General features: G+C 43.6%; 1 protein-coding gene across 1 annotated transcript; it reads right to left on the bottom strand.

Moving 5' to 3' along the window:
* Nucleotides 1–625: 625 nt before the first annotated feature.
* ift172 (intraflagellar transport 172) lies at nucleotides 626–24,875 on the bottom strand. Its single transcript, XM_061091386.1, has 49 exons — nucleotides 24,591–24,875; nucleotides 22,131–22,274; nucleotides 21,871–21,983; nucleotides 21,736–21,775; nucleotides 21,526–21,591; nucleotides 21,347–21,426; nucleotides 21,141–21,225; nucleotides 20,437–20,651; nucleotides 20,201–20,324; nucleotides 19,897–19,992; nucleotides 19,641–19,802; nucleotides 19,492–19,545; nucleotides 19,262–19,365; nucleotides 18,372–18,457; nucleotides 17,855–17,967; nucleotides 16,576–16,743; nucleotides 16,282–16,418; nucleotides 16,020–16,127; nucleotides 14,985–15,069; nucleotides 14,528–14,620; nucleotides 14,345–14,422; nucleotides 13,785–14,027; nucleotides 13,561–13,639; nucleotides 13,329–13,449; nucleotides 11,727–11,871; nucleotides 9,902–9,991; nucleotides 9,602–9,699; nucleotides 8,663–8,798; nucleotides 8,426–8,542; nucleotides 8,179–8,321; nucleotides 7,936–8,029; nucleotides 7,743–7,807; nucleotides 7,424–7,604; nucleotides 7,186–7,295; nucleotides 6,194–6,323; nucleotides 5,453–5,551; nucleotides 5,217–5,326; nucleotides 5,071–5,134; nucleotides 4,886–4,972; nucleotides 4,582–4,698; nucleotides 4,383–4,493; nucleotides 4,171–4,290; nucleotides 2,583–2,678; nucleotides 2,396–2,455; nucleotides 2,185–2,283; nucleotides 1,909–2,059; nucleotides 1,410–1,501; nucleotides 1,019–1,137; nucleotides 626–913 (listed from the first exon to the last, which is right to left on the bottom strand). Exons 1-48 carry the CDS (start codon nucleotides 24,627–24,629, stop codon nucleotides 1,060–1,062), a joined length of 5,226 nt encoding a protein of 1,741 aa, XP_060947369.1. The 5' UTR covers nucleotides 24,630–24,875; the 3' UTR covers nucleotides 626–913; nucleotides 1,019–1,059.
* Between the last annotated feature and the right edge of the window lie 125 nt (nucleotides 24,876–25,000).

The following is a 25,000-nucleotide window of genomic DNA, read 5'->3' as shown; positions in this document are numbered from 1 at the left end:
TGAAACAGATTATAATGATGAATGGAGGTAAGTTGTGAATTGATGAAGTTTATAATATATATTTTCTCTGTGTCATACTGTGTCTTGTAAAAATGACAAACGATGAAATAAACAAATGAGTCAAATCTGCTGTTTTTTGTCTTCTTGAACATCTTGTTTTGTTTATTTGCAACAATGCATATTTATCTACATCTAAACATTTAGGAAAATATTCTGGTAATTGGGAAATAAATAAATAAAATCAAAATATAATGACACATAGTTTCAAAGAATCATAGAAATAAACTGAAATGTGTTTACGTACCTTTTTGTACTAAACATCTAATAGATACATGTAAGGCCTCAAAGTCTATATGTAAAAATATATTTGAAATACATTAGATTCTAAAAATCTATACAAACAAAAATCCAAACACTTAAAAGTCTACATGTTAAAATCCAAACATCTATATAAAATAATATATACAGTATATGTAAAAAAAACAACAGACCCCTTAAATCTATATGTAGATCAAGAAACAGTTTGAATATGATTTACCAGTGTAACCAGCATATAACGTTTAAAACAATTAAACAGAGCGAGTTGATATCTGGTTTCTAGACAATATGAATAACCTCATCAGTCTTTCTGTATTCAGGTGTTTATTTGATAGGATATGAACCTGATTTCAAACTGTTACAGGTTTTTAGTGAGATGTTTTAAATTCATCACATGATCAAACATCATCAAGCATCACGTGATAAAGGCACAACGTTTAAAAACTCGGTCATTTAAACTTTATGCAACAAAACACATTTAAATATCAAACACACAATAAACTCTGAAGCACACACACACACACACACTATACACATTAATTCCTCTGTCGGCTCAGTACCAGTCACATAAACCTTTGGATTCAGCGAAGTCGTCCTGAGAGAGAAACAGAGGAATTTGTTTTTTCAGTATTATTATTTTATCAACAGACTCAATAAAAATAGAAAGTTGACGGACTGATGGAGAATCTTCAAAACTCACAGAAAAGGTGGAGGAGAGAAAAGCAGCTGGAGCAGCAGAGGTCAGTGGAAGGAGGGCAGGCCGCCGCACCACCGGCCGATGAACTTCACCACGTCCTGACACTCGGGACTGTGAGTGGTCTGCAGGGGGAGGAGCAACACAGGTATCGACCAATCAGAACGCAGATTAACCATCAGAGCAGGAAGAACTTGTTACAAATCATCAACAACTGCATTTAACTGAATAATCATGGAAAACATTCTCCAAGATAAAAATATGAAATAGCAGATTTCCACCTCAAAGGAGAAGATTTCCTGAGTTACTTTCTTTTCATCGTTAACTGAACAAAATACCACATCTAGATTCTGTGACATTAAAATGCTGTTGAAGGCGTCTTCCCGTCTGTCCTCACCTTTGTGGCCATGTCGAATTTGTCCCAGTCTTCCTTGTTGGCCGTTTTGCCCACAGATGAGAAGTCGATCCCGTTGCTCAGCACCGGGAAGCCTGGAGGCAGGAGGACCAGGAGGGGATGTGTTCAACCATCAAAGTGGGAACATGATCCCAAACATTCAGATCCTGCTTTGCATTTTAATTTTTATTTAACTTTTTATATCTTGTATATATCTGTTTTGCATTTTACTCTTTATTTAACTTTTATGTCTTGTATATATATTTGTTTTATATACAGTTATTTCTTTCTTATGGGAAGTACTTATTGTGTTTTTATGCTTTATGTTAAATGTATGCACCTTTCCACCAAAAAAAATTCCAGGTAGGTGTAAACCTACTTGGCAATAAATCCTTTCTGATTCTGATGATTGTCTTGATGAGTGTGTGTGTGTGTGTGTGTGTGTGTGTGTGTGTGTGTGTGTGTGTGTGTGTGTGTGTGTGTGTGTGTGTGTGTGTGTTACCTGTGAGGACACAGGGCAGCGAGCGCTGGCCGGTGTTTGCGTCCACCAGCGACCCGACGTACGAGTTCCTCTCGTCTCGGGGCAGAAGCTGCTTGGAATGATCCATGCAGACCGACAGCAGCAGGTTACGGATCTCCTCCCGCTGAGCTTCCTGAAGACACGCACACACACACAAAGTGACAACACACATCACACAGTGTTTGTGATTGACAGCTCATCATCTGGCCACAGTCCCTGATGTGTGTGTGTGTGTGGTGAGCAGAGACAATGACGTACGTTGATGCAGAGCTTGGTGGGAACTGGAACTTCCACTGGGATGTCTGTGTCGCGGAAGTCGGAGTAGTTGAGGTCGTCCACCGTCCCTTCTTCTACAGCCTGGAGACAGGAATCAACCACAAGACATGAAAAACAGATTCCTCCTCTAAGGTTCTGTAGCTTCTAGAAACTGTGTGGATCTGAATTGATTTAATGAAGCTGTGACACTCACATCACACAGATCCATGAAATGGTTGAGGAAGATGAAGGACATCGTCTCCCAGCCAGCGGCCTAAGCACAAGAAAACATTACAGCAAATAAAACTGATCTTTGATTCTCATCTTGTGATTAAAACTTCATGTTATGCAGACGACAACGTCCAATTAGCATGAGTCATAGAGGAAGAGGTTGGACTCACCTTGCAGAACAGCCCGGCCTCGTAGAAAGCTTTGTCTGCAGGGATGAGCTCAGTGTGACGCAGCAGAGACGTGGACAGCTTGGCTGCTACGCTGACCTGAAAACACACAATGTCCCGTTACAGATACACAACAAATAAACAAACAAACAAACTCCCAGTCGGACATAAACATGACCTGTGTTTGTGGAGTTAAGGATCAAATGTGATTAAAATACCAAGATGCAGGTCAACAGGAAGAAGGAAGTTTCCTGAAATCCTCTCTGAGCCTTTCTGTGATTCTGTGTTTTTGTGTTTTTGTGTTTCTGTGTTTCTGTGTTTCTGTGTTTCTGTGTTTATGTGTTTATGTGTTTCTGTGTTCTTGTGTTCTTGTGTTCTTGTGTTCTTGTGTTCTTGTATTTCTGTGTTCTTGTGTTCTTGTGTTCTTGTGTTTTTGTGTTTCTGTGATTCTGTGTTCTCGTGTTTTTGTGTTTCTGTGTTTCTGTGTTTCTGTGTTCTTGTGTTTTTGTGTTTCTGTGTTCTTGTGTTTTTGTGTTCTTGTGTTTTTGTGTTTCTGTGTTTCTGTGTTCTTGTGTTTCTGTGTTTTTGTGTTTCTGTGTTTCTGTGTTCTTGTGTTTCTGTGTTTTTGTGTTTCTGTGTTCTTGTGTTCTTGTGTTTTTGTGTTTCTGTGTTTCTGTGTTTCTGAGTTTCTGTGTTCTTGTGTTCTTGTGTTCTTGTGTTTCTTGTGTTTCTCTGTTTCTTGTGTTTCTCTGTTTCTGTGTTTCTGTGTTTCTGTGTTTCTGTGTTTATGTGTTTCTGTGTTCTTGTGTTCTTGTGTTCTTGTGTTCTTGTATTTCTGTGTTCTTGTGTTCTTGTGTTCTTGTGTTTTTGTGTTTCTGTGATTCTGTGTTCTCGTGTTTTTGTGTTTCTGTGTTTCTGTGTTTCTGTGTTCTTGTGTTTTTGTGTTTCTGTGTTCTTGTGTTTTTGTGTTCTTGTGTTTTTGTGTTTCTGTGTTTCTGTGTTCTTGTGTTTCTGTGTTTTTGTGTTTCTGTGTTTCTGTGTTCTTGTGTTTCTGTGTTTTTGTGTTTCTGTGTTCTTGTGTTCTTGTGTTTTTGTGTTTCTGTGTTTCTGTGTTTCTGAGTTTCTGTGTTCTTGTGTTCTTGTGTTCTTGTGTTTCTTGTGTTTCTCTGTTTCTTGTGTTTCTCTGTTTCTGTGTTTTTGTGTATTTGTGTTTCTCTGTTTCTGTGTTCTTGTGTTTCTGTGTTTCTGTGTTTCTGTGTTTCTGTGTTCTTGTGTTTTTGTGTTGTGTATTTGTGTATTTGTATTTTTGTGTTTCTGTGTTCTTGTGTTTCTGTGTTTCTGTGTTTCAGTGTTCTTGTGTTTTTGTGTTTCTGTGTTTCTGTGTTCCTGTGTTCTTGTGTTTTTGTGTTTCTTGTGTTTCAGTGTTCTTGTGTTGTTGTGTTTTTGTGTTGTTGTGTTTCTGTGTTCTTGTGTTTCTGTGTTCTTGTGTTTCTGTGTTCTTGTGTTCTTGTGTTTCTGTGTTTCTGTGTTTCTTGTGTTTTTGTGTTTCTGTGTTTCTTGTGTTTGTGTGTATTTGTGTGTCTGTGTGTACCAGTTGCTCGACTCCCTTGGCGGCGGCGCGTGCAGCGTAGTAGTGAGCGATGAGCAGCATCTGACTGAAGTCCTCGTGAGCCGGAGAGTTGGCCTTGGCCGACTTGGAGACGTTCTCGCTCTGAGATCAAACATGAGAAGAACATGAACAGGTTTAAGTTTGAACTTGCTCTCTCCGGTCTGAACATTAAACACGATGTTGTCGTGACGCACCAGCTGCATGAGGAAGTTGCGGAGGTCGGCCCACATGCGGTACGACTCCGGTCGGTCGGTGTCCGGGAGGTTGATCAGGTCCAGGAACAGACGCTTGTAGATGTTAAAGTTCTGAGGGGTTAAAAAGGTTTGAAATGCATTTAGTCTCATCTTCCCATGTTGTGGTTGTGTTGTAAAAGAAACACAAGCGTGTGTGTACCTGTGGGTTGGGCGGCGCCCCGTGCTGCAGGTAGAGCTGCAGAGCCTTCTGGGCGTTGCCCTCCTTGATGAGGTCGGTGGCGTACAGAGCCACGTACTTGTGGAGGATCTTAAAGTTCTGAACAAGACACAGAGACGAGGAGGAGCTCAGACAGATTCCACCTTCATCACAAACATTTCACGTTCCCAGATTCCAGACACGAGACAATTCACACAGATTTTAACAGAGATGGTTTGTGAGACGTCGACAGATCGAAGAGGAGATTCTGAAATGTTTGAATCCAGATGCAACATGTGGTCAGTACCTGTTTGGAAGCTGTGCTCAGACATTTCTCCCACTGGCCTCGTTTGGCGTACAGGTCCAGAGCCGCCATGGGGTCCACGTGCACCAGCTGCACAGGTTCATACAAAGAAGTATTACATAGTATTATACAGTATTATACAGTATTATACAGACTTATACAGTATTAACGTGTGTGATTTTACTCACAGAATCCACTTTGCCGTGATTCTTAAGATGCTCTTTGTACTTCTGGTCCACGTATTCTTCATACCTGCACAGAGTCAGAGGGATCAGAGATATGTGTGTCTGTGTGTGTGTGTTTGTGTGTGTGTGTGTGTGTGTGTGTTTTCAACCTGGGCTTCAGCTCCTTGGCGATTCTCTTGGCTTTGTTCCACTCTTCGCCCTCGATAAACACATCGATCGCCTCTTTGAACAAGTCCATGTTTAAATACAGCTCTGCAGCCTGGATCATGAAGAACACACAAAATCAGGACATGATCAACGACAAAAATCGGAGCTTGGTCCACACCAGACAATTTGTTCAACCTATAGATTGAACGTGTGTGTGTGTGTGTGTGTCTCCACTCACAGCTTTGTAATTCCCCAGCTGTGCGAGTCGCGGCCCGACGACCTGAATCACCTCCACCGCTCGATCTCCACTCAGGAACTTCACAGACAGTTCTGCTGCCTGGAGACACACACATGGAAAAAACAACAACACACTTAATTCTACACGTCAAACAACATGATTTCATTAAAAATGATGATAACAATCTAGCGTGCGTCATCCGTCTCTCCACAGGAAGTGACCTATTGATCCTTGTCGACCCCTTTTCCCCTCGAACTCCACCCGGAGGTCAAACATTCAAATTCCCAGTTGGGACTAGAAAACTAAAACCTATCGATCTCTGCGACCTCTCGACCTTTCCTCCGGCAACACAGTCCGAGCGACCATTTGGATTCCAGATGATCTGATCTCCGCGGCGCTCGAGTCAATAACGCACAGTGTTTGCTGTGCAGCTCCGAGCAGAATAGGATCTATTGATATTCGGTGACACGCTGACCTTCGTCCTTCCTGCTGCATCATGGGAAATCTCCTCTTTCTATCCATCCACCAGTGCTGGATAAATAATAACAGATTCTGTTTATTCATTTTCTTACAGTAGGATTGACAGCTTGCACCGTCCAACAGCTGCAGGTCGCGTCCTTTTCTTTTCGTTTGATTGTGACGAACCTCAGATTCATCCCGACCCGCGAATATTTAAAAAAACCTCGGCTTCGAATCGATTAAATCAACTTTCATCGGACAGGAAATGAGGTTTGTTGATACCTTCAACCAGCACTTCACCATCAGCTCCGTGTTGGAGTCGTCCTTCACCTTCAGGTAACACTCCACGGCCCGGGAATGCTCCCCCGACTGCTCCCACTCCCTGGCCTGTTCCAGCAGACTGTCCACCCCCCTGCAAGCAGCAGCAACACACACAGACACACACACACACACACACAACACTGTCAGATGTATAAAACAAAGCAGGAGTAATGCTTGTAATGGGAAAAGGGCATTTTAACAACAGTTTCCTTGATTTCTCAGAGAATAATTCAAAGATTTGTAGAAGTTTAGAGAACTGGTATTTATGAGTGTGTGTGATCTAGTGAATTTAAAAGATGCTTCATTTATTTCCCCTCTAGTTGTGTTGTAGAAGAGGAAAACTTGTGGTTCTCTTACATTAACCTTTTCTCTCGTGAAGATTATTTATTTCTCCACCTTTTTGTTCCAGATTTCGGTTCTTAATAGATTTCAGTCTCTAGAAGTCTCATCTGTAAACTGCAGCATGTGGCTCCTGGAGAGAAACTGTGAATCTTTGCACTTGAACTGAACTGAACTCTGCAGCAATAATTCAGTGTTTCCTCACTTTAACCCTCTTCGTCGCCCGTTTCCATTGGCAACTTCTGAAGTTTTCTCCCACAGGTCATTAAAGAGGGAGAAGTGCTGGGAGGAGGATAAGAGCTGCCTGCTGCTGGTTTGCTGGCTAACGAGCTTCTCCTTACTGGGAGCTTCGGTTTGGAACAACACAAGAGCGTGTGTTTAATAAAGCATCAAACCCATTCTTTGTGCATAGATTATTCTGGCGGGCGAGTGCAGCGGAGAGAGGCTGTGGAGTCTCCCGAACAAACTAACAGGCCGACAAATTCTAAACCAAACTCTCAAAGTAACGTCCCGCACGGAGTAAACTTATGATTCCTAATTATGAATCACGTTAACGAGGCGTTTGGCTTCTGCTGAAACGATAACAGGTTCCAGCGGCTGTCTGCGCTTCTTACCGGACTCCTTTTTTGGAGGACTCCCTCTCGTACTCCTCCTGCAGCGCAGACAGCTTGAAGGGGAGATACTCCTTACAGATGCGCATGGCATCACTCCACATATCTGCTTCCTGAGAAACACAAAACAACAGAACATGTGATTTGGGACATGACAACATCACGAGTCCCTGACGTAAAGTTTCAGTAGAATCAAGCTACTTCCTCCTTGTTTCTAAATCTGACGTTTAGCTTTGTTTACCTTGTAGTAGTTGACGACCAGCTCGGGTCTCTGGGCTCGGAGCAGAAAGGCTTCGGCCTTCTGGAAGTCTTTCTGTTCGAAGCAGGACTTGGCTTGGCCGACCAGGATCTCCGACACGCTCTCTGGATCGTAGCCCTCGGCAACCCGCTGGGCGCTGACCCAGTCCTTGTTGTGCACGTACCTGGAACACGGTTCACACACATGAGCCCAGAGAGAAGAGAACTCATGATTCTCCTGAAAGCTTAGTGCTGAAAGAAGGAACAGAAACTTTGAACAAGTTGATCGTCAGAGATCTCTCATCGCTGTCCTCAGGACTCACATGGAAACAGCTTCCTTGGGTTTTCCTCCTTTGATGAACTCATTCTCGGCTTCAGGAAACTTTCCCTGGGAAACGAAACCGTGGCAGAATTCAGGATTAACAAGATTCACGATTAAGAATGTTTATCATCTCACAGCCACTAAGGAAAATAGACTTTAAATCAGAATGGATTTTAAGCGGCGGGGGGGTTTACCTCGTCTTCCAGGTACATGCCGTGTTTGAGGTGGATCTCAGGAATCTTCTCTTTACATGAGAGTCGGGCCAAGTCGAAGGCAAAGTCAAACGAGCTGGAGACAAGAGGATGAATCAATAATCCAGAACAGTGTGATTTATATACACATAATATATCTTAGCTTATTAAAGCCAGCACATGTTCCTCTCTAGTTGTCGTCCGGTTACATGTTGTGTTGTGTTTGTGTGTCTTAACGCAGCTCACAAGTTATTCAACGCTGTCTCGATGCTGTTTTCCAAGAGACCGAACTTGTTGAGCAGTTTGACGGCCGCCTCCCCCCCGAGGCTCCGGGCCCACAGGTACGCCACCTGCTTCTGGACTCCGCCTCCTCCGTGACTCTTTGCCACCTGGAAGAAACGGACGGTATTTATTTAGATCGTCACCAGTCTGATCAAACACACAACCACACAGCAGCAGCGGAGGGGGGGTGGGGTGGGGGTGGGGGGTGTACCCTGTAAGCCTCCTCCCACATGTCGTTCACTCTGTACATGTTGACGGCAGCTTTCAGGTCTTGAGCCTCGATGAAGTGATGCTCGGCCTCTGAGAACCAGGACTCGGCCTCAAACTCCTACAGGAAACATTCACATGTTACATATCAACATAAATGAACACACGTATGTGCGATGCACCACTGACACGTGCTGGTCCCCGGTGGATCGCACCCGGTGGATCTCAGTGTGATCCGTACCTTGGCCAGGAGCAGGTGGGTCTCGCTCAGCAGGTCGGGGTGATGCTTGGCCACCATGCGAATCACATCGTCGAACATGCGGTTCTTCTTGTACATGGTGATGGCGAGGTCCGGCTGGTTCACAGTGGTAAACAGCCTGTATGCACACACACACACAGACACACACAGACACACACACATGAGAAATCTGACGTTCCACCTCACCACGGAAAACATTGGAAAAAAGCTTTAGGGAATCGGTCTTGAAATAACAGTTAAAAACAAGAAATCATCTCCGGCTATAACCCCAGCAAGGTTTTATTGAATCGTGTAGATAGCACAGTGGTCAGTTGAGGCAAAGACAACTATTTAAGTAAATGAAACCTTTGAATAATAGATAATAACATGCAGTAAGAGATGAAGGGAGGAATATAGGGATGGTTGTAACACCAAGTAGTAGTCGACATTAATCGTTCATTCTGGTGTATTTTGCAGCGCAGGCCTTTTTACAGGGTGATTCTAGTCACTAAGGGTAGAAAAATAAGGACACAATCCCATAGTGGGAACAGGTAGATAGGCTTATGACACCTCTAAGAAAGGGACCATGTATATATGAAATGTACACAAACATCGTACATGGATTTTGTATTTATCAGTGGTATCCTTCGATCTATGTGCATTACCAGAAACTTTTATGCATGCCTTGTTCTTTTGCTTTTTAATGACCATTACTCCAGAGTAAAGCGGGAGGGAAGAAGATCCCAAAATTTACATTGAGAGCTGATTATCATGTTTTGTTCGTTTTCCAACAGTCAGAAGCTGTTTCTGTTGTTTCTCTGTATCTCAGGTCACTGATGACCTCACAGGCAGTTCCCCCCCCCCCCGACTCCATTTTCCAGCCTCGAGCCGCCAGTGACGACACAAACGATTATAAATATAAACACAGAGACGTGCACTTACCGCTCGGCCTCTTTGAACTTCCCGTCTCCCTCCAGCTCCTGAGCTCTGCTCACGTACTGAGCCACCACTTCCTCCTCGGTCATGCACTTCACTGCCAACTGCAGACACACACACTTCTTTAGTCAAACATATTCATCATCACAGCACATCATTATTCAATCTGAAGTGTAGGAGATGAAAAATAATTAACATGGTGATTTTTCTCAAAGGTTGAATAGATTTTTGGGTCCTTGGAGTCAGTTTCAACTCAAAGTCAGTTCATTGAATTCTACATTTTGTGTGTTTGTGTTCCACACGGACCTTGTGAGCCTCCTCCCAGCGTCCTGCTGTGGTGAACATCTCCACCGCCTCTTTGATTTGACCTCCTTTCACAAACAGTTGTTCTGCCACCTACAGGCCATGAAACACACAGAAACACAGAACCTGCCGTCAGAAAACAAGATGAGGATCTGGATCGAGTGAGTTTACGTTTGGTTTCATAAAGAGACGGATGGAACTCGGTCGAGGTTTGAGTTCTACGGAGTGATTTAGTTTGAGTTGAAGAGACTTATGTGTTGCTTGAGCTGTAAACTAAATTATATGACTGCCGTTTGATTTTGAAATCACATTTATAACTAAATCTAAAGTGGTTTGGACCTTTGACCTTCAGCAAGCTAATTCGATGTCGTAACTTTGGGCTGAAGATCCACTTATAAGACATTTTTGTGACCTTGGAATGTTCACCTGTAAATATAAACCTTGTGAATCAAGAGGAATCTATTCAGAGAAGATATGAAGGAAGTGTGCAGAGTAAACCTGGAGGCAGAAGCTTTCTGTGCTGCTGGTTCGTTCTGATTCAATAAAAAGTTTAGTCATGGTTATTTCCTGGATGATGTTTCCACTGAAGGCACGCACCTCCTTCATTGTTTTAGTTTTCACTTTCCTGCATCTTCCACGAGTTGGAGAGCAAAGAGCTTGTTATCTTAATTACTTTCTGTGAATATGCCCATAGAGCAAACAGACCAGAATAGCCTGCTGCTATTTTCAGAGGCTGGCAGTGTGCGGAGGCTGTTTGGCTGAGCTGAGCTCATCAGAATACGAAGGGCACACTGTGCTATCATCTCTCTGCCTCTTCCCTCCGCTTTGTATCTATACCAGATTTCTCTCTTTCTCTTCCGTCCTGTATTTTTTGTCCCGAACTATTATTAAAACCGTCCAACTTGTCATTTTTGCCAACGCACCTCGAGCAAACGGCCCACGCTGCTCCACAGAGACGCCACTAAAGTGGATCCTGAGCTCCCACTTTACTTTAGCAGTGTGTGTGTCTGTGTGTGTGTGACTGTATATGTCCCTGAGAGATATGCAAAAAGCAGCAGCCAGTGGCACAATGTCAGTGCCCACATCGTCCCTCAGGCTGAGTTGGTGCAGCGTCCTGTGTGTTGATCAGGGAACAAACCTCCTGGGGACACGTGTGTCAGCATTTAGACCGAATATACAGGAAAACTCCGATTTACAGAAGTTACCACAACTATCATTGATGGACACGTTTGAAAAATGGAAAAGAAAAAACAAAATAAACCCAATAAAAAGTATAACACATCATCGTTAAGCTAAGATAAGATCAAACTGCTCAACGGTGTGACTGAGCTTCTGCTTTTAAAACGACTCTGTTTCAGGAAGTAAACTTCACATTAATTTTGCTCTTTCGACGTTTTAGAAAATCCTTATAAAAATAATTTACAGCCTTGAACCAGGTCGAGCAGCGACGACATGAATCAAAACCATAAAACATTTGATTCAGAGCTAAATAAATTATTGGAAAACAGAAATAGAGGAAAAGGAACTACATATCCCATAAACCACTGCAACTTCTTCTAAACAACTTTACTTTGTTGTTAATATAGCGGCGTAATATATTGTAGTTTGTGTCTCTTATGTTTGTACATAGAGTTTCATATAGTGTAGTAACGTAGCAGAGTTGTGTTACGTTAGTGTTGTTTTTCCTGGTCCCTAAAAAAAACGGGTACACAAATTGTTACGCAGAACCATCCGTTGGATTTGGGCCTTTTCTGCTTAATATTCACTTCTTCTTCTGATACTTGAAGAATATCTTGTAGGCACCTCATCCTCGTTGCCGCTGTCTCACCTCATATTGCTGAACGGAGGCGTAGTACTGAGCGATCTTCACGTAGTACTTCCCCACCGCTGCGTCCTCCTGCTGCTCCAGGATGTGGAGCGCCTTCTTCCACTGGCGAGCTGTGATGGCCGCCTCGATGGCCTTCAGGGAGCAGCTGAGGAGACCAGGAGATATTAATATAAACGTGTGAACTGCACATGTTCGGCTTCGCTCGGGAAGTTATAATTAATAAAGTTATAATCCTGCAGATATTTGTGACTCCAGAGCTGCAGGATATAGATCTGACGCTGCTACTCAACCATAATGATGATGAGTAATATTTGCCTATTATTTATTATCAGTGGTTATTATTAATAAGATGATTTCATAGGTTAGTATTATTTTATATGTCTGACTATACTAAAAACTTTCCCCGGCCCCTGTCTCCTCTCTCCTCATTCCTCTCTCCTCATTCCTCTCTCCTCTCTCCTCTCTCCTGTCTCCTGTCTCCTATCTCCTGTCTCCTGTCTCCTGTCTCCTGTCTCCTATCTCCTGTCTCCTCTCTCCTCTCCTCATTCCTCTCTCCTCTCCTTTTCTCTCTCCTCTCTCTCCTCTCCCCTCTATCCTCTCCTCTCTCCTCTCCTCTCCTCTCCTGCCTCCTCTCTCCACTCTCCTCATTCCTCTCTCCTCTCCTCTCGCCTCTCTCCTCTCTCTTCCTCTCTCTCCTCTCCTCTCGCCTCTCTCCTCTCTCTTCCTCTCTCTCCTCTCCTCTCTACTCCCCTCTCCTCTCCTTTCTCCTCCTCTCTCCTCTCTCCTCTCCCCTCTCTCCTCCTCCATCTCTCCTCTCTCCTCTATCCTCTATCCTCTCTCCTTTCTCTCCTCCTCTCTCCCCTCTCTCCTCTCTCTCCTCCTCTCTCCTCTCTCCTCTCTTCTCTCTTCTCTCTCCTCTCTCCTCTCTCCTCTCTCTCCTGTCTCCACTCTCCTCTCTCCTCTCTCCTCTCTCCTCTCTCCTCTCTCCTCTCTCCTTTCCTCTCCTCTCCTCTCCTCTCTCCTCTCTCCTCTCGCCTCTCGCCTCTCTCCTCTCTCCTCTCTCCTCTCTCCTCTCTCCTCTCTCCTCTCTCCTCTCTCCTCTCTTCTCTCTCCTCTCTCCTCTCTCCTCTCTCCTTTCCTCTCCTTTCCTCTCCTCTCCTCTCTCCTCTCTCCTCTCTTCTCTCTCCTCTCTCCTCTCTCCTCTCTCCTCTCTCCTCTCTCCTTTCCTCTCCTTTCCTCTCCTCTCCTCTCTCCTCTCTCCTCTCTCCTCTCTCCTCTCTCCTCTCTCCTCTCTCCTCTCTCCTCTCTCCTCTCTCCTCTCTCCTCCTCCATCTCTCCTCCTCTCCTCCTCCATCTCTCCTCCTCTCCTCTCTCCTCTCTCCTCTGGCTGCAGACTACCTGTCTCTATTTTAATATTTTCTAGGACACAACTATCGCCATATTCAAAGACGTCTCTCCTAAATCTCTTTTTTGCTGATTTAAAGAGTTGTGGGTCATCTCAGTTGGATTGTGTTTTTTACAATCTGTCCGTCCATCTGTCCCTGTGTTTGTCTTCTCCGTCCTCTCTCTCTCTCTCTCCATCCCTTCCTCTGCACCACTCACCCGGCTTCAATGAAGTGGTTGATGGCGGCGTCCATCTGTTTCTGCTGGACCAGGCAGTCCCCCCAGTCCTCCTCCAGTTTCACCACCTTGGCAGGGAAGGCGACGCGAGCCAGCTCCACCGCTACAGGGAGCACGGAAGAGAAACGTCATTCGCTTCTTTCGCAAATATGTAAAGAAACACAGATTGTATTTGTTGAAGGGAAATAGACAAGCTGCAGAATCGCTGATTTACCTTTTCTGAAGGCTCCTCCTTTGCAGTAGCACTCCAACGCTCGCTGGTTGTTCCCGATCCTCTCGAACATGTCTCCGGCCTTTAGAAGACAGAGGCAGAATCCAATCATTACGACTAATTCAGATACTGGGGACATTAAACAATAATTCACATGAAAAGGTGAAGAGTATGTGTAGGAAACTACGTATAAATGATATAGATCTTTGAGATTTAAATCCTCTTACCCTCTCATGGAACTCTCCTCTGATCAGCCCGGCGGCGATGCGACTGCCGGTGTCGTTGCTGACCTCCGGCTGGCTGATGGCGAGCCGGGCAGCTTTAGCCGGGAGCCCGGCCTTCATGTAGAGGTTGATCGCCCCCTGGAAGTCTCCCTGACTCTCCTTCAGCTCGCCGGCCTTCTCGTCCTGACCCGTCTCCGTCAGCCACTGGTAGTAGTTCCCACGCAAGGTGTCCAGCTCCGGGTGACCCTGCAGCCATTTTGGATCCATTTAGTTTATACATAAGGTCAAATGTTGTGCTTAAAACACCATCGATGATTCATAATTCGATAACTAAAGTTATGTTAGTCAAAATAAGTAATATAAGGATGTAGCTTTGAGAAAGAGGTTTTTTGAAATCAGTTTTCTGATATTTGACAGATAACTTATTATTGAAAACCTATTGTTATCAGTTGTGGTTGTGTGTATTGGGCTCTGATCTAAATTTAGCTGAGGTCAAACATCCTCAGAAGAAGAAGGAGGGACTTGGCAGCTCATGTGGAGTCGAGTCAGAGAATCCTCGTCACCTTGGCTTTAGCCACCGCGATGCAGTCGTCCCACATGTGGAGCTCCTGGTACATCTCGATGGCTTCATCCACGGCGTTCTGCACAAAACAGGAAAACACGTCACTTCACTCTGAAGGAATATTTAATAACTACAAAAAGAGCTTGTACAGTGTGATGTTGACAAATCATGTCGTGTGACTGACCTGCTCCGTGTAGTGTCCCTCCGCCAGTTCAAAGTCTTTGTCCAGCATGGCCATGTTGGCCTGGACCTGGTAGAACAACGTCCCATCTCCGTCCTTCTCACAAAAAGACACAAACACACACACACACACTGAGTTCTCACTTTGTACAAACTGCAAAAAAAATGGAGTCTATAGAAGGGAAAGAGTTGGAGTAACTTCCGTATGTACATTTAAAAGCAATCACTCATATTCTACCAAGGGAATATTGATTCCAGTGGAGATGCTTTGCTATTCCCACCACGAGAAGCCTACATCTTTAAAGCAAATACTTAATTATTCAGGATTTGCTGAGTAAAAATTGCCAGATTTAAAGCAACTGTGTGGAATATTAATAATCAGCATCACCCTCTTAACTGGTGTGTGTTTGGTCAGGGTGGGGGTGTCAGGGTGGGTCTGTGCTGAGGGTTAGAAAACCAACCATTTCACTGGACACCTTGTCTGCAATCTGGTTTGTTTGGTGCAGGAAACGCAGAGTGGAGACGTCGCCCAGTGCAGCGAAACACCTGGAAAGATAGAGAGAGTGAGCAAATGATTTAGCAGGAGAGAAAGATGAGAGAGGAAGAAACACAACGAAGGAAACATCGACTGCAGTGAAGGATGAAGGAAATACTTTGAAAAGCCGTTCACTTAATGAACAGAGATAAATTAGAGCGTTTGTCTCATTAGCCTTTGGATTCGCTGCAGACTGAGGAGACACATCTCAGCAACTCTCTCTGAACAGTTGCATCAGATTAATGAAACAAGTCATGGAAATAAGAAAAGTTTAAATATATATAAAACTCTGTGTGACTCTCTCTCACTTCCCGCCCTCATTAACATGATCCTCTCCAGACAAAATCATTTCTCTCCCCGATTTTCATGAGTTATGCAAATCAAGCCGAGGCCTAACGAACGGAATATCCATTATTAATGACAGAGAATTTAAATTTGAAAAGTTTCTCAAAACAGAGAGAAATAAAGATGGGGAAAGAGCGAGAGGGAGAGAGGGAGAGAGAGAGAGAGAGAGAGAGAGAGAGAGAGAGAGAGAGAGAGAGAGAGAGAGAGAGAGAGAGAGAGAGAGAGAGAGAGAGAGAGAGAGAAAAAAAAGCTTATGATAGAAAATAAAATTAAAAAAACGTTTCAGATGATTAATGAAGTTTGAGGAAGAGGTCAGATGGGGACACAGCTGTGTGTGTGTGTGTCTTTGTGTGTGTGTGTGTGTGTGTGTGTGTTTCATTCCAGGTCAGGAAGGTGCCCTTGTTGTTCTTCATTCTCTTCAGGCCCAAAAGATAAGTCTCAGTTACAATGAAGACTGATAAAGAATGTAATTAACTCAGAGGCCCTAACGTTAGTTTGAAAGGGCTTGTGTGTGTGTGTGTGCGTGTGTGTGTGTGTGTGTGTGTGTGTGTGTGTGTGTGTGTGTGTGTGTGTGTGTGACTGTGTGTGTGTGTGTGTGTGTGTGTGTGTTGCTGACCTCTCTGCGATGTGGAGCTGCCGTGCATTCAGAGCCAGTCTGCTGAGCTTCCTCCACATGGCTTCAGACTCTGGTGACACCTCCAGAGTCTCGAGGAAAGCTCTCGCTCTGCAGAGACACAGACAGACACAGGAACGTGAGCGTGCAGAAAACCCAAAGGACGGATGGATCACGTCTCCCAGCTGCCAGGGGGGAGAGCTGGAGAATCCCGAGGGCATCGAACCTGCGACTGTTAACAAGGGCTCTGTCGTTCTGAACTCACCTGTCGTAGTCTCCATCATCGACAGCCGTATCAAATTCAATGAGGCCTTCGTCCAGCGTGTAGGACACCGTGTTCACGCCCTCCATCACGATCACGTCCGTCTTCCCATCAACTCTCTCCAGATCCACGATGTCCCCCTGAGGAAGAGGTACAGAGGGGAGAGTGGGACTAAGTAACCTTTAGTCTCTTAAGAGAATCCTGAGGGATGTTGTGTAGCTTCTGTCAGGGGACATAAACTCGTAACCTTCCAGTAGACTTCATGTAACTTGTAGAGTTGTGTCCACAGGTTCTCACCTTGATGGGGAACATGGTGATGCTCTTGGGGCTGTCGATGTTGTACCAGATGCAAAGGTTCCCCCGGTTCTGTGCCACCACCACATCGCTGCCCGGCACCCACTGGACGTACGGGCAGAAGCTCAGCACCGTGGCCTTGTGCCCGGACTCGATGTCGTACAGATGGAGCTGAGGAGGAACGAGCACAGAGAGAGAGAGAGGATTCAGGATCTCTACCTCTACACGCTGTTGGTTTGAACACCTGGTAAAGAAGAGCTGGAGCGATACCACTAAAGGACTGAACCACGTTTATAAGACAGAGTTAAACCCAGGGATCGTCCTTATTTTCGTATTCTCTGTCCAGGAACTCGACAGTTTACATCGTAGTTTAACTTCTGGTAGAAAGTGGATTCATTTCCACCAGGGCCACGTGAACACTCTGTTGAGATTATGTAGATTCTATAAGCTGCAGTTGCTGCCGCAGAACTTAGTACGTGTGTGTGTGTGTGTGTGTGTGTGTGTGTGCATGAGACACCGCCCGCTGCTGTAATCAGCTTCCTTAATATCGGCCCCCCCACCCTTTTTTAATAATGCTCTGTCTCCAGTTTGGCCCCGGAGCTCAGGCAACTTTTAATTCAGTGAGGACGAGCCGCCTGTTGATAAGTTCACATGAAAGAGACTTTAAATTAACGGAGCAGTTAATATAAAACTGCAGCTTTTTTAATCGGTTCTTTCTGGTGGAGAATGAAATAGTTTGAATTTTTTTTCTCATATTGTCACTGATTGGTTGACACCGAATTATATTTTCAGCCACTTAAAACACGGCTGTGATGTTACACAAACCAATTTTCATGCAACTTCACAACTGAGCTGATGATTATTTTCAGCATTTTCTTAACTGTGACACGATGTGTTAGAAAAATCAACTTCCAGTCCCACAAAGTTAAAGTTTCCTTGTGATCACTTCATGTCATCATGTTCCATTCAGGTGCAGAAAACCCTTTAACACCACTGAGAGAATCACAACTACCACAGCTGACATGTCTCTGCCCCGGGCAACAACTGACCACACACCTTCCTGCCACTCACGACCTACAGACACACAACTGCTGCCATATTCATACCTCTTCTCAAATGTTTCCTTTGGAATATAAACATATTTATTCGACTAAAAAACCATGTTCACTTCCAAGCCATGTTGTCTTTAAACCAACCTCCACCTCCGACAGGGTTTTATATTTCTCTCACTTTAATACAGATCCTCCTCTCGTCTCCACTTGTGCTGACGCTTCACTCTCACCTGCAGCTTCTTGTCCCTGAACAACAGTTTGCGTCCGGTCTCATTAAGCTCCAGCCAGTCAATCTTGGAGTCGTGGCTGATGGTTCCCAGATTGTAGCCTCCGGCCAGGTCCACTGGGAAAGGGGGGGGGGGGGCATTGGGTTAATGGAGCAGCGACAGTGTGGCCACGTATGAAGATGAAATTCTATAATTATCCATGATTCTCTTCGACAGTGTGAGAAGTTTCTCTCAATATATATTTGGGATCTGGTTGTGTGAGGCCGTGAATGTGTCTACTGACTTTTGGACATGGAATTTTTTATTAAAGTTTAGATTTTATTAAAGCTGCTTTTTAAGATAAAAACGTTACATAGTGTTGTTTTATATTTGTGCCAGATACCCCAAATTTATTTTAGGATATATTCTACTGTTGGTGAGGGTTTTATTGTGAGGATAACTTGTGTTGGGTTGTAATGTTATTACTTAAAGCTCAACAAGCAGAGACTCCTACGTGCTGTTACTTTTCCTTTCTACTTACCGATAGCAATGGTTTTCAGGTCGATCAGATACGCGAGCTTCTTGTTGTCCTGGACTCCTTTCTGCTTCCTCTCATTTATTCGAACACTGGACACACAAACACACACACACTTTTAGAAGAGAGCTGAAAAAAACGAGGCCGTTCATCTCCCAGGATGCACCTGGTGCTGAGGGCGAGCAGCCAGAGGCGAGGAGCCGTCAGGGCGCTGTGACACCTGCTCAACAGCCGCTGACCATTAGTGAGTCACCGAGGGCCCGTCAGTCCTGACAGGTCGGACACATTAACATGGACGACTGTCTCACACTCGTCTACAGCCTCACTGCACCGACACCTACGCAGCTCAATGCTCCCATCTAATGGACACAAGAGGAAACACACCTGATCTGGCCTGATCAGTGACTGTGGTCCTACTGCTTCATGGACTTGTTCTTAGATTCTTCACTATTGATTTGGATTATTTGGATAGTCGGTGTAGGAAGAGGTGCAGAGGCAGGTGCACTGTGACTCCTGAGATTCACTCCAGATCCACTATAACACTTAATAAGAATTCAGACAATTGAAGTAAGGATTTATCTAAATTCAATCTAATTTCTCTCCAGTTGTCTTAGAGCTGACAACAGATAAAGTCGTAAACTTCTATTATAAAGATAATAACAACAGGTGATGAAGGTGGGGTAAGCAATGGGAGTAGGGAGGTCTCTGACCAGTCATCACCTGTATATGCTAATTAATCCCATTTATAAATAAAACAGGTATGTATCTTACATCTCAAACGACATCATGTAATCACTTGTGTGTCTTCCACTCAGAGGGATGAAGGGACAACCTGTTTAACTGGCCCACGACAAAAACCCACTACTGGTTCAGAACATAACCAGGACTGGACCCACCTGATGAGATGAGGGTTCATGAACTCGGTTCGGACGGATCCCAGGATGTCGTTGTTGTTGTACTCGACCAGACTCAGCTCCCCGGCGTTAAAGATCATGCACACCTGCAAACACAATGGATCAAGGTAAAACACACAGGGTCGCAGCTGAGTAGGTGGAGAGGTAAAGGAACTCTGGTGAAGAACTCTGGTTCTACGAGATCATTAAAAAACAGTCCCACAATCACTCACGGTTTCATTTTCAAAGAAGAACTTCTCGTTTCCTCCAGAACTGGGCCAGGGCACCTGAAGGAAAGAGGGAGTCAGCAAAATCTGTCACAAAGGAACCAGTTTGAATCAGTTTGGAGAGGAGAAGTAAAAAAGCAGCAGAGAAGTCCGACCTCACTGGAGTTACTGGTCTGCAGATCCCTCAGCAGGAGAGTGTCGGACGTGTGAGCCACGAAGTAACGATCCTTTCCCATGATCTTCACGTCTCCTATCTCATAACCGTAGTCGGACTTCAGGACCACCTGAGTTCCTGTGGAGAGGTTCCTCACGATCACCTGGAGGCGGGGGGGGAGGAAACGTGAAGTTGTGAAGACAAACTGAACAGATAATTTCTAATGACTGGCCCAGCATGTTTCTGTGTGTCTCTACCTGGCTCAGACCGACGTAGGTCAGCTCAAACTTGTTCTTATAGTTGGCTCTTCGCAGGCAGCAATCTAAAAGCTCCACCCCTCCACACAGGGTTCCCTGAAGAGACACACACAATCAAACAAATACACAAAAAAGAAGAATGTACTCTTTACAAAATTTGTGATTTAACCTTGCATCACATCACTTGATATCTTAGGAATGAAGTGTGGTAAAGATGCTGAAAGTAAATGGCACACGTAAAGTAAGAGTACAAGGTTGAAGTCACACTATGGATTCACACAATACAACTGAAAACACAATGTACCGCACAGAGCCGGGATCCGTCTTTCTTCCAGGCCAAGCTGGTGACCGTGTACATGTTGCGGATCTCTTTGGGGTTTCCCTCGGCCCACACACTTCTCCTGGGATCCCAGTTAAACACCCGCACTCTGAAAAACATTACACACACGATCCGTGAGCCCATTTGTTTTATGCAGACAATGACATGTGGCTTCATGCTTAAATGTAAAATATAAAGAATGTCCCTTTGCGTGGACTGACCGGTCGTAGCTGCCGAACACGGCCGACTGTCCGCTGGGGCTGGTGGCGGCGACGGTGAACTCCTTCTCACTCTGGTCGCGGCTGTAGTCGAAGGTCTGCAGGACGTGACCCTCTCTGTCGTAGGCCACCACCTTCTTGTCACAGCCGCCCACCATGATGCTGTTTGCCCCCCAGGCCAGGGCGTAGGGGGGGCACGGGTGCTTCAACAGCTCGCCCTGTGGAGGAGTCACAGTGGAGGTGAGTTCAGAAGAGGAAACAAGGCGACTACAAGAGGAAGACAGGGAAATTACTCGTGATTGCATCAGATATTAAGATTAAGATACATTTATTAAATTTGTCCCAAACACATGCACAAGCACACTCATGCAAGGAGGGACATTTAACCTCTGCTTTTAACCCATCTGGTGCAGGACACACAGAGCAGTGAGCAGCCATGTACGGCGCCCGGGGAGCAGATGTTGGGGGAGTAAGGTGCCTTGCTCAGGGGCACTAGACAGGGTAGAGAGAACCCTCTTGGATTTTTGGACAGATCAATCCAGGTTCGTCTTTTTGTTGTTTTGTCCGTGGAGTCGAACCAGAGACGAACCAGAGACCTTTTCTGCCCATAGTCCAAGTTTCTGCCACTAGTCCAAATATGCAAATGCTATCCAGTATATTCAGTTTATGATATAAGGTAAATATAGAATGTGTGATGCTGCGGGTACCTGAGACTCCCCAGGGACTTTGTCAAAGAAGAAACGAGCGACTGTCCCGTTAGCGTGACCCGACAGGAAGCCGTTACCAGTCACACTGAAACCGAGCGGAGATGTAAGTTAAAACAATGGTCACAACACAAAAGACATTTTCAGAAATTTCCCAGGGAACAGTTGAGACACAATGCGAGCTGGTCTTGCTTAATTTGTGTGTTTACTTGGGAGCCAGGGAGATGACACAGGACTCGGTGCGGTACAACGTGGACGACTTGTTCGTCTGAGTATTCGCGAGACGAACCTACGGAAAGAGGAGAAAGACAATGTCACAAAATGACAATAAAACCATATTAAAGTTTCCTGGTTTCTTACGAGGGGAATGGATGTTTTACTGACTTACCTTTCCATCAGTCAAACCATAAACTATGACATGTTCTGCAGGCCACAGCAGGCAGGTCACAGCACTCTGAGATAAGAGAAGATAAGATAAAATAAGATACGATAAGAAGCAGTAGCAGGAGGACATCAGTGAAAATACAAAATAAGTAAACATGCAATATAAACACAAGGAAATATAAACAAATGAAAATCTTATCGTATGTTTACTTACTGTCTGAACAAACTTGTGGCAGATGGCTTTCTTGTCTCCCCTACAGGAGAAGACACCATCCATTAAAAATGAGTCTGACGCACAGAACAAAATCAGGTTTAATACGAAAAGTTGAATCAGCCACAAGGACATTACCAGTCCTCTCCGATCCTGTAGACAAAGATGATGTTGTCCGATTGGCCGATGGCGATTTTGGTGGAGTCCGGTGAAAACACCATGTCATTGACCACATAGCTTTGTTTCCCGTACTGAAAAAAAAACACACACAAGAGCATCGTGGTTAAATAACGGTTATTTGCCCAGACGCTGATGATGAGCATTGTGTATTTAGACGTCTTCCACAGCTGTGAGGGTTTCACAGACACCCTGACCTCATGTCCCCTGACGTCTCTCACCTTGGAGTCCACAGGTTTGGTGGAGAACTTGTCTCTTCTCTCTCCGTGCTCGTCGTAGAGCAGCACCACCCTGTCCACCGTGCACACGGCTAACCGGCTGTTGTTCGGCGCCCAGGCCATGCAGGTCACCTTGGCTGCTCCCTCCTGCAAGGGGCAGAGAAGACAGAAGAGTTAGAGGTCACACAACCAACCCAGGAGGACAGAGACGGACGAGTGGACAGGAGCAGGCAGGACAAGGGGTCAACGGCCACCTGGGACTGGAGCTTCTGCTTCTTATGAAACAAACACAACCACAAAGACACACAGAGCGACCACAACAAGATGTGAAACAACCACAATAAGTAAGAACTAGATAGATAGATAGATAGATAGATAGATAGATAGATAGATAGATAGATAGATAGATAGATAGATAGATAGATAGATAGATAGATAGATAGATAGATAGATAGATAGATAGATAGATAGATAGATAGATAGATAGATAGATAGATAGATAGATAGATAGATAGATAGATAGATTACTTTATTCATCCCCGAAGGGAAATTAGGTTGTCATAGCAGCCGGTATATTTGAATACAATAAAATACAATAATGTTATTGTTAGACAGTATATAAAAATAGTACAGTATATATAGTATATAATATAACATAATATATATTTATATATGATAGTAATTATACCAATATAATAGCAGTATATATTAATAACGGCAGCAACAGTTTATATAATAATAATAGTAAATATAATAATAATAATAATAACATGTACACATGTATAAATATGTGTATATAGACTTTATATACAAGAATATACAAAGAGTATGATATAATATGATATGATACAGAGTTACAAACTACAGAGTTAATATATAAATACTTGGCCAGAATCTGTATAGAGAGGTTGAAACTGTGTGTGTGGAAGTTTGAAATCTAATCAAATAAGGTTTGCATGATGTGAATTGAATTATGAAATAACAAAAACACAATTTTCAGCCTGTAAGAACCTTTTTGTTTTTTCCCAAACTACATGCTTCTGAAATGACAGAAACCAACTTTGATAAAAATGTGTTCCACGTGTTCTTTTGAAGTTTGATGCATGTCCCATCAACCAACATGGAGGAGGCCGGATTATGAAACTACGATGAAACCAAAAGGTTGATCATTAAGTTGACCTCCAGCAGACTTCAATGTTAGTATTATTAAATTTAAGTCATAATTCTATGCAATGTAAATACAAAGTAAAAATGCATGTTGATAGATAGATAGATAGATAGATAGTTAGATAGATAGATAGATAGATAGATAGATAGATAGATAGATAGATAGATAGATAGATAGATAGATAGATAGATAGATAGATAGATAGATAGATAGATAGATAGATAGATAGATAGATAGATTACTTTATTCATCCCCGAAGGGAAATTAAGTTGTCATAGCAGCCGGTATATTTGAATACAATAAAATACAATACAATAGAATAAAATAAAAAATATTGAGGTAGAAAGAATAAAAAACAGAAGCACAAGATAAAATAAAATAAAATAGGTAGATAAGTTGCAGTGGCAAGATGATGGTAATAGTACTGATGATATGATGGTAATGTTATTGTTAGACAGTATATAAGAATAGTACAGTATATAAAGTATATAATATAACATAATATATATTTATATATGATAGTAATTATACCAATATAAAAGCAGTATATAGTAATAATGGCAGCAACAGTATATATAATAATAATAGTAATAGTGATATAATAATAGTAATTATAACATGTACACATGTATAAATATGTGTATATAGACTTATGTATACAAAGAATATACAGAGAGTATGATATAATATATGATATATAGTAGAGGTATGAATATAAGTATTTGACTATACAATAGGTAATATAATATACTATGAGTGTAAGAATATGTAGACAGAGTGTGCAAAAGACAATATTATTGTATAAAATGATATATAATATCAGTATGGTTTATATGAACACATATCACATATGATGTGAAGTAAGTGTATACGGAGCGGAGTTGTAACGCTGTTACAACAGACATTAATTCATACAAACTGTCTATAAACAATAAGGAATTATTGTCATTAATTTAGCTATTTCATGAGTTATTTACAACAATTAAAAAACAATAAACAACCATTCTGCTTTCTCCTCATCGCTGTTAAACTGGTGTGAGTTCATTTGAGAAGATTTGAAGAAAATTCAAGACCCAAACTACGTGCACCAGGTTTCACAAGTTACACAGTTTCACACCTGGAAAAACAAAGTGATGACGAATCAGAAACTGGGATCATGTGTTGTGGAAACCCTGTTGCTAGCGAGTAAAGTACAGTGAACACAAACATCTGTATTGATAACAAAGTTAGCAGAGAATCATGTTTTCTTGTTGCTCTGCAGCTTCCTCATGATCTCCCTTTGTGTTGGAACGAACCTGCGGAGTCAGCAGCGTCTGCAGATGCTTCAGCTGCATCCTGGTTTGTTTTCTACTTCCTCCTTCAGGTGAGAATCCGACCTGAGCCTCAGAGGAGTCGTTAGCTCTTCTCCAGCTAACAGGCTAACAGCTAACAGCTAGCTGGCTCTCTCCCAGTAAACAAGCTCAGACCGTGGAGGCACTTCCGGTGGTACCAGAACCAGCCTGTGATGTCACACTGTTCAGAGGAAGTTGCCTGTGATGTCACACTATGCCTTTGATACCGCGCCGCATCATCCTCGATGTAAACACGGCCTTAGTTACCAGCTGCATGGGGTTGCTAGGGCTGCGTGACGTCACAACAAAGCGCCCGACGGCAACAAAAACAGACCAAAAAAACACTTGAGCCCAAAACTCAAAATATAATGCTA

Source organism: Limanda limanda, chromosome 18 (genome assembly GCF_963576545.1).
Source record: "Limanda limanda chromosome 18, fLimLim1.1, whole genome shotgun sequence".
Taxonomy (NCBI): Eukaryota; Metazoa; Chordata; class Actinopteri; order Pleuronectiformes; family Pleuronectidae; genus Limanda; species Limanda limanda.
Note: the sequence above shows the minus strand (reverse complement) of the source record. Positions and strands in the feature narration are given on the sequence as shown.